Source organism: Epinephelus fuscoguttatus, linkage group LG7 (genome assembly GCF_011397635.1).
Source record: "Epinephelus fuscoguttatus linkage group LG7, E.fuscoguttatus.final_Chr_v1".
Taxonomy (NCBI): domain Eukaryota; kingdom Metazoa; phylum Chordata; class Actinopteri; order Perciformes; family Serranidae; genus Epinephelus; species Epinephelus fuscoguttatus.
This window is the reverse complement of record NC_064758.1, coordinates 11,023,255-11,040,135: the sequence shown is the minus strand read 5'-3', so window position 1 is coordinate 11,040,135 and position 16,881 is coordinate 11,023,255. Positions and strand designations below refer to the sequence as shown.

Genomic DNA, 16,881 nt, shown 5'->3' with positions numbered 1-16,881 from the left:
TGACAGAGGAAAATTGTGCATTACCATTGTAAGTTTTAATTGGAAAATAAAAAGGTATACTGAGAGAACAGCAAATGGGCTTTTATAAACACATGGAAGTGATAAACACTTGCAAATAGCCGGTAAAACATACTCGGCTAAAACGTAATGTAAAGGTAGGACATTACTGGAGTATGGAAAGATTCAATACTGCGTGAAAACCTTACTGTCAACATTCAGGGCGTTGAGAGTAATCAGCTATTTATATAGACTGAAAAGGAGAGAGCTAGGCATCTACACACACTCACATGATCACACTCACCTCTGTGCCCAATGCCAGTGCAACTATCAGTGAGAGTGTCAGGGTCCTCCACATGTTTCTAAAAGAACAAGAACAAGGACAAAACAGTTATTAGACACTCTCGTACCTGATCGCCAAGTAACCATATATTACTACATGTGAGAAGTTACTTATTCCAAAGCTGGGGTTCTTAGGATATACAGAGTATTCTATATATAGCTTGTAGTATTACACAAATAAGAGGTAAGATAGGATAAGAGTCTACAGCATGTATGTAAGAGAATAGGATACAGCATTGGAGCCCAGGCTTGGTTCATTCCTGTGAAATTTGCTCAGTGGTTCCCCTTCTGGGTATAAAATTATCCGGATGTTTCTCATCCATGGGCCCAAAGAGCAAGCGCACTATTGTTCCCTTTAACCCTGCGCTTCCCTAGTGCATGGTCTCTGGGTCGCTCATGTTATGAGAAACGGTAGGAAAATAACTCTGGACTCAGCTATTGGTGAATTTTATATCTTTTGGGACATAATAATTTAGATACTGGCTATTTAAGTTTTCAAATTACCCACTGATTTACAGACCTCTCCAACAGTGTAAGTGTAAGGGAACATTTTTTGGGGCCCAGTGGCATCATAGAAAGGACCTGGAAGTTGTAATTCAAAAGTTTGGCCATTATGTCACATTGGCTTCACGCCCAGCACTTCTCGATTATCCAATTTTGCTGTAGTGACCAATGGTTGGCCATGGTCCCCTGGGACCACTTTGCCTTGGGAGACGCTACAAGGGGCTATTAACCCTGGACAACACAGCTCCCAGGATCACGGGGACACGCAAACCGCTCCACCACATTAAAGTGACGATTCTTGAAGGAGGAGCCGAGTGTGAAGCAGTCCGGACGAAAGTCAGCACCTCCAAGTCTGAGGCCATGGTTCTCTGCCAGAAAATGGTGGATTGCCCCCTGGGGTGGAAGGGAGTTACTGCCCCAAGCAAGGGAGTTGCTTGGGGCAGTTGTCTTGTTCATAAGTGAGGGTAGAATGGAATGTGAGATGGATTGGCGCAGTGTCTGCAGTGATGCAGGCACTGCGCCAGACCGTCATGGTAAAGAGAGAGCTGAGTCGAAAGGCGAAGCTTTTGATTTACTGGTCCATCTATGTCCCAAACCACACCTAGGGTCATGAGTTCTGGGTAGTGACCGAAAGAATGAGGTCACAGATACAAGCGGCCAAAATGAGTTTCCTCAAAAGGGTGGTTGGGCTCAGCGTTAGAGATAGGGTAAGGAGCTCAGAGTAGAGCCACTGCTCCTTTGCGGGCGCCTCCTGTTAGAGGTGTTCCCGGCTTCGGACAAGCGGTTAAAAAAGGATGGATGGATGGTCTATGGCCATGCTAGCATTTCTGTGAGACTGTACTTCAGCCAGTCATTGTTTTGAGCTAAATGCTAATGTCAGCACGGTAACACATACGCAGCAACAATGCTAACATGCTGATGCTAAGCAAGTATAAAGTTTTGTATATTCAGCGACTTAGTTTAGCATATGTATTTAACCCTGTCTCCTTTGAAAATAACGCTTGTATATTACCAAATTGCATTCATTATCATGTGACATAATCGCTTTCTGGATTACGTAGTGTGCTCAATTCGCACGGAGGTGGTTGGGGTAGACGGTCGACTTAAAAAGAGCAGGACTGTGACACTAGAAGCCCAGGTTCACATCTAGACTCCTGTCTTAGGTTTAGGGAAAAAAAGTACTTTGGGTACGTTTAGGGAAAGACTGGGATCTTGGTTAAATGTTAATAAAAAAGGTAATAATAAAAACAAAACTTTGCAGTTTCTGTGAGTGGATATTATATTGCAAGATTGTCTATTCTGGAGGAAAAACCAATTAAATATGTTGTCAGTGAACCTTTTGCTGATCCACTCCATATAAACATTTTTTTAAGGCAGTTAGCAACATTTCCTCATTACGCTAATATATTTCCCTCAAAAACTTATTTGCTCTTTCATGTTAGCTATATATACACAACATTTATAGGAGACAGGGCTGATGAACGACAATAACTTCTAGGTCTATGACCTAATGTATGAGAGTCCCTGAAATAAATAAATTTGCTAATGCCTGTGGTGATTTAAATTCAAACAGTCTGTGAAAGTGCATGATCTCACAAGCCTGCTAATGTATGTTTATTTACAGTAGCCGTGTATTTTCTCATCTATCAGGACAGGAAGTTCATGCTCTCCACTGCCCACTCAGGGTCAGAGTAACAGATATGTGTTTGTTATTATTTTGGGCAAAAGGTCAGCAAGCCCCCCCCCCCCCCGTGTTTCCTCTGTAATGAGCCAAACAAGAGTAAAATAAACACAGTGTAAGGAGTCATAAGAGAGAGAGGTGACAATGGCAGAGTCTTTGAAAACCAATACATGCTACACAAAGTGTCGCTTTGGTGATAATATGATAGGGTTTTATTTATCTATGAGACAGACTACTGGCTACATAGTGCTTGGCAAGCTTGACATAACACCCTCAGCTGTTCAGTGCTCTTAACTTTGGTTTAAAATGCAATATAAAGTGGTCATTGTTGTCAATCACAATGTCAGATGCTCTTCTCAGCTGAATGCAGACTTGTGCTGACTTGTGCTGCAAGCTTTGGAGATGAAGGCAAAGGAGCCAACCAGCTTTAAAAGGTAGTAAACCTGACCCTTTCTTAGGAATGACTCCAAATGATGACCACTTCTCTAAAAAGCTGAATTTGTCTCCACAGCAGCAATTATGTGAACGTCCATCATCCCCATTATTCTCCATGATTTATATTGTGCAGATGACATGTTCAATATTCAAAATCTATTAAAGGCTACAAAACATATCAACTGAATTACTTGCAAATGTATAAAATGGCACACTTAAAAAAATATTATTGGGCCTGAATATTAAAGTAATTTAACATTGTGGATCAGCAGGATTTAAAAAAAAAAATTCTCAATAACTGTGAAGGAAATGTAATTGGCATATTGGAAACATTAGGATTCAAGGGACTTAAGCCCAGTTTAAATGTGTGTAGCATTTAGGGGGATATATTGCCAGAAATAGAATATAATATTCATAACTAAGTTTTCATTAGTGTGTAATCATCTGAAACTAAGAATTGTGTTTTCCTAACCTCAGAATGAGCTGGTAATATCCACATATGGAGCAGATTGGTTTGAGTAGCCCAGAGTGGCTCAAGATAGGGCTATTTGTGTTTTTGCAGCAGCCACCATAGTTTACACCCTTGGCACACGGAAGAAGTGTCAGTCTGTTGCAATCTGCAACCTTACCACTAGATGCCACTAAATCCCACACACTAGACCTTTAAAAGTAGTTACAGTTCAATTTTATACCAGAAAGCTCTTCTTTGAGTAGAGATGGAGATGTAAAGGAAAGAGAAATATGAGGTCAGAGCCAGGGGTGTAAGGGGTTTTGAGAACAACTGCCTTGAATAGAACCCATGGGATTAGACTTTCTTTTTTCCTTTCTATCTACTTGCTCATGCAGAGCAAGAGACACATGTGAGCATCATGACTGTTGACGAGCATATAGAGGGAAAAACAACATAGCCCAGATTTAACTGAAACAGAGCACTTTAATAAATTATGTTGCACTGAGTATTTAAAGCATAAGTTAATACATAAACAGTGATTTTGTGTAAAGGCTCATACCTAGAGCGAATGATGTGCAAAGGTTGCATTGAAGCAAGCTGTTTTGACTCAGCCCAAGACACAAAGGTAATTATTAAAACATTTGCAGTAAATAACTTTTTGGTGTTCAAGAATGTAATATTTATGTAGCTAACCTTTCAGTTATTGTCTACAGTGACTCACATTTTGATGCTGGAAAGGTGCAGCGTGCAAACTACTGAAAATGGGTCTGATTTCACACATTTAAGAAAATGAGAAGATAAGTACACTATTTCCTTTCTGTGTGTCAGATGCTGTAGCTCCTGACTTGTTTAGCTTTAACGTTAGCTTGGCAAAAAGACCGGGAGCAGGAGGAACTGCTAGCCTAGCTCTGCCAAAGATTCTTTCAACAACTCTAACCCTGTCTTATTTACAAGTAGTTGCGATTGGATACAGAACAGCCTACCTGCCACAGTTCGAAGATGACAAAATCTGCATAACAGCACCTCTGACACTTTACAATAGCATCTTGTTAGTTTACTCTATAGAGTTCTGCAGGGATGAAAGTTATATGTTGGCCAACACCGAAGTTAGCATCACCCTGGTTACCTCGCCAAAAAGTTTTGTTCAGCAAGATAATCTTCACAAATGAACACCACTTTTATGATTTTCGAAGAGTAAATGCAACAAAGCTGTGAAGCCGTGTTTGGCGTAATGACGTTCTCTAGTCTCATGTAGCCACTTGTTAGCAACCGTCTTTTTTAAGATATGTAAATGCTTCAAAATTCACGAATGGGGTTATTTATTGATATGTTTTATGTTGTGTAACAAAATGTGAAAGTCTCTTAGGCTTGTGTTGACCACAGACCAAACACCTCTTTGAAAAAAAACCCTGACTTTGAGACAAGGGAAGCAGGAATGCTAAAATGCTAACTCATTCCTCAGCACTCTATACAAAAACAATATAACCCCATGGTGTAGTGGAAGATGATGAAGTGGTTGTACTACTTGGTAGATAAGTAGGTTACTGATGAGGAAGTGGGTATACTCCTTTATTTTCCAATAGCTTTTTGGCTAATAGGTGGGTATACTGTAACAGACAGAACAGAAGGTGGGCATACCCCCATATACCTGCGTAAACCCTCCACGACATCACTGTATAACCCTGTGTAAAACTGAAACTGAAACTGCTGTTAGGTGAGTTTTGTTATCTTTGGACTGAGCCAGAACAGCTGTTTCCTCCTATTTCCAGTCTTTGTGTGCAAAGCTAAGCTAACCGGCTGCTGGCTGCAGTTTCATATTTAAAGGTCAGACATGAGAGCGGTATCGTATCTTCTCGTCTAACTCTCTGCCAAAAAGTGAATAAGCCAATAACACTGCTCGGTGCTGCAGCTTCCTCTACCCCTCCAAGAAAGGTTTTAGTGTTGTTGACTGCTCTAAGATCTAATGTTCATGTAGAGCTATTTCTTTTAAAAACAATTTAAGTAGTGAGATTAGTTGGGGTTCTTTGAGAGCTCCCTAAAACCTTCTCTGCCAAATCTAACAGGATAACCATTTTCAGAGTGGATCATGGTGGGAGAACTCTGTAACAGACGGAGGAAAAAAAAGACCCGTTATTCTTTACCGTGAATGGTCACTGGTAGATGTGATAGACTTACTTAATGCCGCTTGGCAATCAAACCTTTCCTACAATATAGATTTTGCTTTTGTGTCTCTACTACTTTTTCTCTCCTGCTTCCTCTCTCTTACACACACAGAGCATAGGCTATAATGCTCTAAAACCTATCTCCTAAACATACTGCACTGGAGGTCACTTGTAATGTCTGTTATCTGAACTCTATACGACCACACCAGCACATAAATACTTTTCAAAGCCTTTTATCTGCTCTTTGCAGATTGCAAATTGTTTCCTACCAGCAAAACACGAGAGAATCATACTCTATAACAGCCTTCTACTTTCTTTCTCTTTTTTTTTTTGTCTTTTCAAGGCAACATTTCAATCTACAAACTCTTTATCATTTAGCCTATAATTACAATTCCATTCAATAAGAACCAACAAATGAATGCCTTTCTATCTGTTATGCCCACAGTTGCCTCTAGCAATGTATTGTTTCCCATCAGAACATTGTAAATCCAAGGACACACAGACTCAAACATTATAATACCTTGGCAGTGATCGCTGTGTGCCATTCTCACCAACAAACACTGCCCACAATCTATCTGTGAACTGCTGCCAAGTTGTCTGCTTTGTCTTTGTTTTCTGGTAACAATATAAACTGAAAGGTTGCTGCATTCGTCACTTCCTCTGTCCCTTATTTTGTCCAGGGCCACCATTGGTAATTGAGGTGATCAAGAGCATCAGATAATTATGACACACTAAATAGCAAATACTAAATAACAAATACATTGACAATAGCAACGAAGGAAAGTGCAGAGACACTTGTAGAAAAAATTAAAACATGTCTTGCAAACGGTCCACCATTGGTTAATGTTTGAGCTTTAAATGTCAACAAAATAAAGCCCACACAGACTAATACTATTTATGAATGTTTGTATGGGTCTGTGTGTATATGACAAAGTGTGTCTAAACTCTACTCCATATTGAAGATGAGTGTCTGTGTTTTCACTATCTGGATGAACCATTTTTTTTGTGTGTGTCTCTCCTGTGCGGGGAAATGAGGAAAAGAGGAGTTTAAACTCAGGTCAAACAAACACACACACACCCACACATATAAATGCTACAACTCTCTTTTTCTTTCTCTTCTGTCCTGTTGTATCTTGGCAATTCTTTGGCAGTCTTTCCTCTTAATGTACCTCTTCTGTTTTTTCTCTTCTACACTGTCATCTGTCAACATTTATCTCTGTCACTCTGTCACACGTTGAGTCTCTGTGTGCACAAACTCTGCCCACTCCCTCTGGTTTTCGTTTCATGTCCTATTGGTCAGCTCAATTCTGGAAAGTTATGAGGACATAAACACCAAAATCACACAGATGAAGCCCAATTTTACACATCAAAGTCTGTTTGCAGGTCTTAGGAGTACTACTGCATATATGACAAAAACTGTGTAAAGCCCTTTGGGGCTCTAGAAGCAGCTGCATGAAGTCAGATTCTGCTGCATCGATTTAGATTGAACTTTTACGTTCTTCATTGTGAGACCATGAATGTTTTAAGAATGCTAAATTGGTGGAATTTCTTTTACGATTGCCGTTCGTCCTACTCCTGTAACCTATATTACTAATTTAAAAAGGTGAAATATCAGCTCACGTACTCAGGTTTACTTTAAAGGATAAGTCTAGACTTGGAGGATTCCTGAACCGGCCTAGCAGGCACAGGCCCACGGGCCTAAAGTCAGAGAACCCACTGACTTCACCTTCAAAAAGTCACTGTAAGAGTACCAACCAGGAAAAGGCCCAAAATGACAAAGACACAACAAATAGATGCATAAGAGATGCAAAGAGACACAAAGAAAGTCACAACAAAACAAATAACCACAAACAGACACAAAATGACTTCAAAGAGACTCAAAGCAACTACAAAGAGACTTAAAGGGAAATTTAGGTTTATTTCAACCCGTCTCCTATCGTCCTAAATTTGTTTCAAGTCACTAGTGACATAGAAATAATAGTTAGCATGTTAGCCGTTAGCCTAGATACAGCCGTAGCGTCAGACCTGTTAAAACGTAATTGAACGGGCATCCTTTCAAGTGCAAAGTTAATCCACTAAACAAGCTTTTTCTCCACAAAGACCGCCTCATATCGTTAGGATAAATGTCAGAGAACATACAGAAAACGACATGTAAACGTGTTGTCTTACCTTACCGGTGTGCTGCCATGTTTGTTGTTTACCATTTAGCTAAGGCTGCAACCGGCCCCATTCCTTGCAGCAGACGCATTCCTCTTCTGTGGGCATTGGGGTACAGCATTCACAGGTAACGTTACACCACCAATCTCCAGAGCTAAAGCCTTCCAGCAGCCATTCCTCCTCTATAAATCTTTCATAAAATAAATGAATGAACTTTTCAGGGTACTGTCCAGTTCTGCCTTGCAGCTGCTGCAGCTTGTTCTTGCGAGATTTCAGGCATGGTATGAGATCGCTGCTTGTTCTTGCGATATTTCAGCCGCGCATTGGGAAGCAGAGGTAAACGGTAAACACACCGTAAAGTAAGACAACTCTGAAGACCACCTAAATGTGGAATGTTAGTATATAGGCTTTCCACATTGAGAGTCGATGGCCGCCTTTATTTATTTGAGCCAGAATACACTGACGAAGAGCTTTGTGAAATTGAAGAACAGAGGAGGAGAGAGAGAGGCACAACAGGTAACGTTATGAATGGCTGCTGGAAGGATTTAGCTCTGGAGATTGGTGGTGTAACATTACCTGTGACTGCTGTACCCCAATGCCCACAGAAGAGGAATACCTCTGTTGCAAGGAATGGGACCGGTTGCAGCCTTAGCTAAATGGTAAACAACAAACATGGCAGCACACCGGTAAGGTAAGACAACACGTTTACATGTCGTTTTCTATATGTTCTCTGACATTTATTCTAACAATATGAAGTGGTCTTTGTGGAGAAAAAGCTTGTTTAGTGGACTAACTTTGCACTTGAAAGGATGCCCATTCAATTACGTTTTAACAGGTCTGACGCTACGGCTGTATCTAGGCTAACGGCTAACATGCTAACTATTATTCCTATGTCACTAGTGACTTGAAACAAATTTAGGACAATAGGAGACGGGTTGAAATAAACCGAAATGCATACAAATAAATTCAACAAATTCCATAAAACCAGCAATGAATTGATACTACTAACAAGTACTGCCTGTGAATGCAAAGCCTGATATAGCTTATTTCTCTATGCTATAGAGCACCATGACTATCCAAGAATCACATAACTGAGCCACATGTTGCACTGGGTGACATGTTACTTCACTACAATGATTGTGGGCATTGAAGGTTATCTTGAGTGGATCCCACACACTGCCTTGCAGCTGTAAACACAGCAATACACCAAATCTAGGACTGAAAATAGTCCCCGACAAATACACTACTTCTTTCAATTTGAGTAATGTTTACAAGTTAGTAGTTGGTATTATGATATTATTTTTCTCTTGTATTTTCTGTTTATTATGTTTCAAGTACAGACATATTTAGTTGCAGTGCTTGTTAAAGTTCTCTGACTTTCTCACTCTAAGTTAACATGTGTCTGATTCCAGGCGAGAACTGGTTTCAAAGTCTCCCATCCACTGGAATTACATGCTTCCAAGCTTAGCAATTCCTTTTATTGATGTCGGCATGTTTTTCTGACAGTTGCATAGTAAAACATTCAGTGATGTTCAACTCACTACAACTTGCACTTTCAACAAGAAGTTGTGGTGGATAGGAAGACACAGCTCAAAGAGTGTCTTCATTTGACCAGGAATGCCATGTAATGACATTCGTCTATTATGATGCATGTCCGTTACTAAGGATAAGTATCCAATGATGTAATCACATTAGCACCAATCAAGCAGGCTTAGCAGATTTTTCTTTCACTAAGACAACCTAAATGAAAACAAATGCTGTAGAAATATTCTCTCACATCATTCATTTTAGATGATGACAGACACACTGTTGCTAGGGCTAGCAGACTTTCTCCACTGTGTTTAGCCTCAGAGAAATTTAAATGTTCCACAGATGCTGAAAACCTGTGTGGGTTTACTTTTTTCAACAAAGAAAATTGATCAGGAATCAATAAAGGACTTGATAAAATAATCGGACCAATTAGCAGAATCAATAATGGCTTGGTTTCTACAAAACTGTATTAACTCCCACTGCTCTCTCTCTACTGCTGAAGTATAACTGGCACCACAGCCAATGAGCTACAAGTAAATCACTGGTAGTTGTTGGTGTCTCTATTGGCTGATAGATAGCTCAATAGTTCAACACATTCCTTTAAAGGAGTCCTGATTTCTTTTTCCAGTGTGATGTTTAGATGGTCTGAGAGCAGTCATTGTCAAAGTGTAACTTTTGTCTGGTAACAGCTGTAGCAACAACACTGAGCCACTGGTACACCGTGTGTAGGAAACTTAAACTCCTGAATACAGAAGAAATTCACACTCTATTGCCAGCCTTAATTATAAGAATATAAACATGAGTAATACGCCTTTAAAAATCCAAACCAGACATGATAATGCCAGTCATCTATGTAATACAATCTTCTGTCAAATCTACTGGCTCTGAAACCAACTGCTGAGAAATGTGAAGCAGCAGTGTCAAGGTAAGGGATATTTCTAATCAATGTGTGTTATGTTTGCACAAATGACACACCAAGCAACATACGCATAACAATCACAGTGATGAAACTGTCCAATTAGTTTTGGAAGCGTACTGAATTAACTGAGGATATGTACAGACATTCAAAGAGCTTCATAAGATTGGGCTGAACAGCAACTTCACAGGGGTTTAACGCAAAGACGTGGTCATTCTGGCATAATTAAAAAAGGGATTTAATGTATGTCTACTTAATGGAATGAAGAGGGAGGCTTAATATTATTTGCACAGTATATTAGTGCATCTTGACTGATTTTGATTAGATGTAGGAGAGACCCACACACCACAAAGACCTGAGCCTCGGGGCCCTTTATTTTACGTTTAGAAGCATTCCAAAGGACACAAACATCAACTAAGGAAATTAAACACGGATCTCTCAAGCCAAAAAGTCATATGATGCCTCACGATCAAAGGACAAGTCAGTGTAAGTGGGATTATGGCAAAATTTTGTTTCTCCTAAAACAAATATATTTCTTAGGATTTGTTAATAAGCCAGATGTTCAAAATGAAGAGAGAGTGGCTCCAATAATTCCCCCTTTGTTTGTACAATATGTTCTTGCTGGGAGGTAGAACATACAGTAGGTGTATTTGTGGCCATCACATATTTTCCATCTGATAAAATGTGAACTGCATTTTTCAATAAATCCTTCTGAGGCCCACTATGCCGAAGTGTGGCATAGATTAGCCAATCCTTTATCAATAATTCAGAAAAAGCTTTGAGATAAAACATCTCATTAAAACAACAAATGTTTTAGCCATTGCTTTCCCCTTCCTATGTTTTAATATCGCCACAATGAAATATTTAATCACTTCTTGAAGTCTTAAGTTTTTTTTGTACGCCCACTTCCTCTAAACTCACCCCCCCTTGGAAATCAATTACTGATGTCCTACATTTCCCAGAATGTCTCTGGAAACTGTCCAAGGAATGGTAATGTTCCATGTAGAAGCAGTAGTGATTTTAACAGCAGTGCCTTTGTGGGGAAACTCATATCTCTGCATCAACTGCAGTGGATTTCCTCCAGTATTATGTTAAACTGCTGCACCGAATAAATGACTGATCTTAACTTCTGAGGCAACGACACAAAACCTGTTTTAGATCACTGACACATCTTTCATTAAACTCCACTGTGCCTGCTGAACATATCTACTCTTATAAATGGTTGGCTTGTATCCATGACGATGGGAAAAACCCAGAGGTTTGAGAGAGTTTTACAGTGAATTCTCTATAGAAGGACTCTCAGTGTATATTTGAATCCTGGTCATCTTGATCCCATTTCATTTAGAGAATGGCCAGCACTCCACATCCTCAAACCTCGCTGTGAGAGACTGCTCTCATGGGGTCATGGGTCATCAGATGGAGCTATGGGAAATCCAAACACTGCTGTTCTGCAACACCAGATTTAGCTTTATTGGCCGTTGCACCCAGTGAAATGGACTGCAGATGCTGCTGTGACGTAAAACAGGATTTTGTCCCGACCCTAGAGGTCATTATTGACCTCAACAACAGAGAAACTAACATTTTATTATTACATTATCTACTTTTTAAGATAGCCCAAAACAAGTCGGATTCAAAGGAACAATTGAGTGTTGTGCTGCAGATGGGAGTGTTTGGCAGAAATACGATAAAATACCAGAAACACAACACCAGAGAGAAGCAAAGGGAGCAGAAACACACAGCCAATCACTTCAGAGCCGACCAAGGATAAGAAACAATGGGCTTAACCTTTCATTTCAACCCTCTGCAGATTCAATACCACAAACTAAGGCTGTAACTAACAATAAGAAATAACAATTTTACCATCAGTTAATTTGCTGAATACTAATGGGATGCCTTCAGTAAAACCAAATTCACATTGGGGAAGCTAGAACCAGGATAGTTGAGAATGAAAACTGTTGACCAGGATTAAAATGAATTGATTCTCAATGTGCCGACTATTCCTTCTGCTACACTCTTTAAAACACAATGTATATTATCAGTGATGAAATAAGTCTCCTTAAAAAAAGCAAAATTCTGCTACAAAATTGAATATCTATTTTGTGGACTTTAGACTGAATCTTGCCTTTTTGGTGAGATATTGCATGATTATACCTCTTTGGGCCTCAAACTATAATACAAAGAAAACATCTGAGAAGCTTGGAGGGAAAAACACTCTTTGGTTGAACTGCTAACAACTCAAATACTCGACACTATTTTGTTGTGAGGGGTCACACAAGCCAAAGATGTTGGGAACCACTGGGTGAAGCTTTGAAAAATTATGGCATTTCATTAAGGTATCAAATGTTTTTTTTTAATGATTTATTCTAAAAAGAAACTCGTAACTATATCTGTCAAACAAATGTTGTGGAGTAAAAAACATAATGCTTCTCTTGGACATAAAGTGGACTAGAAGTAAAAAGTTGCACAAAATGGAAGCACTCAAAATTGTACTGAAGTACCGTACCACTGTTTACTGTGAAGTTATCTCATTCAGGGATGTAGCCTACATCATAAAAAGTGGCTCAATCTTACACCACGTTTAAAAGCTACTTCACTTTCACCTCTCAGTGTTCATTTCACATTTTCACATTTTAGATTAGATATCAGCTAAATAAAGTGATTTGGCTCAATATTTTATTTGGTCTATTATCAGGATTACGTATTTTAATTACATATAAAATTCAAGACATCAACTTATTTTAAATACATAGAATTTATTAACAGTAATTACTTGGGGTGGGAATCACCAGAGGATCCATGATACGATATTATCACAATACTTTTTTTTTTTTTTAGATTATTTTTGCCTTTATTGTATAGGACAGAGTGATACAATATTATTGCAATTTTAAATATGCTGCGATATGGAGTGTACTGCGATATATTGCATTATACAACAGTTAGTTCCGACCAAGTAATTTGATTGGACGAGAGGCATTCCATGAGTGATGACACAGAGTACAACATCAATGGGACATGTAACAGTAAAATCACTCCGCTCACAGGTGTTATAAATATAAATTCAACCGTTAATTAACCAACTGTCACACTCGCTACATTGATGCAAACTGACACATTATTGCGGCCAACTATAGCTAAGTGAAGTTAGTAGAGCTATTGCAGCCTCGTGCCTATGACCGAATCACAGCCGTGACAATATACAGTACAACATCACTCCCTCTCGTATGATATTGCATTAATTTATTACCTGTTTTCAACTGCAAATAATATGTTTTATCTAACAATATAAAATTTTCAGTCTGTTCACCTGACTTCAGCCATTTTTTTTGCAGCAGAAAAATGGTTCTATCGGGCTATAATGAAAAAAATCACTTGGCACTGTGTGACGATACGATATTGCCACATAAATATATCATGATATTATGTTGTATCGATTTTCCCCCACCTCTAGTAATTACATAAAGTAAATGAGGTAAATTCTATAGTTTAATAACTTCATTCTATTTATCTCAGTTTTATTTGATTTAATCACATAAATGGTACTCATTGGTTTTTGTTTATTACTTGACTCTGTTGGATTAAATTTTATATGTAATTAAAATGTAATCTTGATGTAGACCAAATAATTTCTTTGAGTGTTCACCTGCATCTCATCTGCTAAATGAGACCTACTGAGCTCAGTAAGAGTTACTTAAGATTCAGCACTGACACCAAATTCATAGCTCTTCATCTTTCTCATGCTCCCTCTAATAAGCTGCTCTTGTTCACTGTTATAGGTCAAGCTCTCTCTCGGAGCGATCCAAGGAGAGAAGTGTGTCTGTTGGTCACGCAGCACTCCTGTTTATTTGTATTCCAGCAGGGGATTCAGAGAGCCACAAATCCCACAAGTGTGTGTGTACGCATAAATGGGAGGGAAGGCGAAGGAAGGATGAAGGTTGAGGAGGATGCTATTACCTTCCTCTGTCATGCTGCAACCACTTCCTCCCTGCTCTCCCCTCTGCAACTCTAAACAGCCCAACAGGTTAAAAATAAGCCATTGTTGCACATACACAAAGGGACGTGGAAAAGACTGTCACAGTGAGGGGACACAGCTATCATCCTTATGGTATGAAAAGTCTCTGTAAGACATTTAAAGGTGAGCAAGTTTATTGTTACAGAATTAAGTTAAAAAAGCTGAAGATGGACTGCAACTGGTTAGGATTATTTTCATAATCAGTTTTTTTCTCAATCAATTGGTTGAGCATTTGGCCAATAAAATGTCAACAAGTGGAGAAATGTGTGTATCAATAGTTCTCAAGCTGACACCTTCAAACTTCTGATTTTGTCCAACCAACAAAACCAAACCCAAAGGAATTCAATTAATTACCATAGAGGGGAGTTAAAACAACACACTTTCACCTTTGGGAAGCTGGAATGAGTTTATCTTGACCCCTTTTGCTTAAAAAATGCTTAATGATTGAAAATTTGCTTTTAATTTAAGCAAGTTTTAAAGCAATCAATGAAAAAATAAATTGTCCATCAAGTGACATGACTGACTGTGTGCACTGAGGTCAAATTATAGCTTTCACTGACTGAAATCTCTGCAAAGTGCTCTGCAGCCAGAAAATTAATACAGTTAGTAAAATCTATACAAAAACTGTTTTGGAGGCTTTTCAAATTTGTCTGGAGTGATTTTTCTAAACAATTTGAACTGCAGCAATAGCATGACAAACAACTGATGTCATCATAATTATTAGTCTGAGTGCTGCTATATCTGCAAAGGTTTTGAAGATTTCTATCATCTTTTTAATTAAAAAAAACCATAACCAATAAAGACACAGTGTGGAATGCCTAAATGGAATTCAGCCATCATTAATATTATTAGTTGTATTTGAAAAATGTCTATCAAAGTAGCAATTAAAACACATCATTCAGCAGTCTAGCATTGGCTGCGATAAAACGAAATAAAATGTTTGGACACAAAGCAACGTTAACTACCCTCCCTTATCTCTCAAGCCTTTCATCACTAGAAAAATAAGCAGTTACTCTGCTGTGAGGGCCAAATAGCAATGTGAAGATACCAGCTGACACAACAGAAACCATATGCAGCAAAGAAGAACTCTGCCGGGGCTGAACAGTAGCTTAGAGTTGATTTTTATTTTTTTTGCTAGGAAGGAGAAGTTTACAGTCATCTGGATAGAATAGGCTTAAAGCTGATTGGCTAATTGTAACGGAGCAACACTTGGGGGCATTTGGAGTCATGTTTCTACCTCCTGATGAATAAAAGTTAAATAATTATTCTGGTTCTAAGTCTAGTTTGGCCTCAAACAACTCCTAACAAAAATATTTGGGTCTATAGCTTGCTAAGACAGATGTTTGTATGTCTTCACCAGCAAGTTTTTGTGAAAATCAGCTCCCTGCTGCTGCAATACCTCAACACCCAGTGGTGCCGGAAGAAGGCCAACAGGATCATCAGAGATCCCAACCAGTGCAGCCACAAACTGATCTGCCTGCCTCTGTCTGGCAGGTGATACCACAGCATCCAGTTCTACACCACTGGGCTTAGGGGCAGCTTCATCCCTCAGGCCATAATACTGCTGAACTTTTTAGCTCGCGAGTTCATCACTATTTGCCACCTTACTCACAACACACTAGTACACACTGGAACCTTACCTCCTGTTCATACCCCTACACACCATAGGATACATATTGTATTACCCTGTCTATGTTACAAGTTACTTGTTTTATCACAACTGCATACCAGTCTAACAAATAGATGTCTTGCTAAAAATCAACTACGTTTGGCGGCACAATCGCTGCTGGAAATGCCACCAATGTCTTACTAAAAAACAACTACTTTTATTGTCTGTTGATCAAACAGTGGGTCTGCTGTCAATGTCTTACTAAAAACAGCCACTTTTGGTGCCACAATCACTGCTGGAAATGCTGGAAATGTCTCGCTAAAAAACAAACAATTTTGTCGTTTGATGTTTACAGTGTCTGATTGGTTTGCTGCTTGGCAGCCGTGTTGCCAAGCTCTCATGAATCCACCATTCCTTCCACCTACTAATGACTAAGTCTGCACATATACATGTAATCAGAGCGATGTCACTTTAGAAGCGTTATGAATATGAAAGAAAGGTACAAATCTAACGTCTGTTTTTTGCAGAAATGTACAGTGCCCACATTTCTAAAACCAATAGAATTGGCTAAAAGAGGTTGTAAAGTTCTGTAGACCTTCAGAATTGGGTAATAATTCTCCGTAGGTTCTGAAATGGGGCTTCACATTATACATTCATAACCGACTCAATGTTTATATTGAAAATATGGCATAATGCATTTTAAGGGCAGCTACTTTGAAATGCAATACATGCAAAAAATGTGGTGCAGCTAACCAAGTATGTAGCACAGTGAGAGTCAAAAAACAGTCAACACACAAGATTGTGTTATGCAATAACCACAAAGAGGTTCAATTACAGGTCAAACAGGGTACTTGAACCTGCAGGCAGGGGGTGAATAACAAAGGATGTACTGCGCCATCAAAAAAACAACTGTTTTGGATGCAGTCTCCCAGTTAAACATTAAAAACATGTACATGTCTGTAACATGAGCATCTGCACACAGTGTAGTGTTACACTTTCGCACATTCCTCATTCAGTTCTGGGGCTCTGCATCTGTTTGCCACTATGAATGAGCACACATCTTCTGCTTCCAGCGTTAAAGTCTA

General features: G+C 39.1%; 1 protein-coding gene across 1 annotated transcript in view; it reads right to left on the bottom strand.

The window, feature by feature from the left end:
- calcrl2 (calcitonin receptor-like 2) overlaps nt 1–16,881 on the bottom strand; it is a 39,189-nt gene that overhangs the window by 18,385 nt on the left and 3,923 nt on the right. Inside the window, exon 2 of the mRNA XM_049581603.1 lies at nt 302–359. Coding sequence (XP_049437560.1) covers nt 302–359 — 58 coding nt within the window. The remainder of the gene's footprint in view (nt 1–301; nt 360–16,881) is intronic.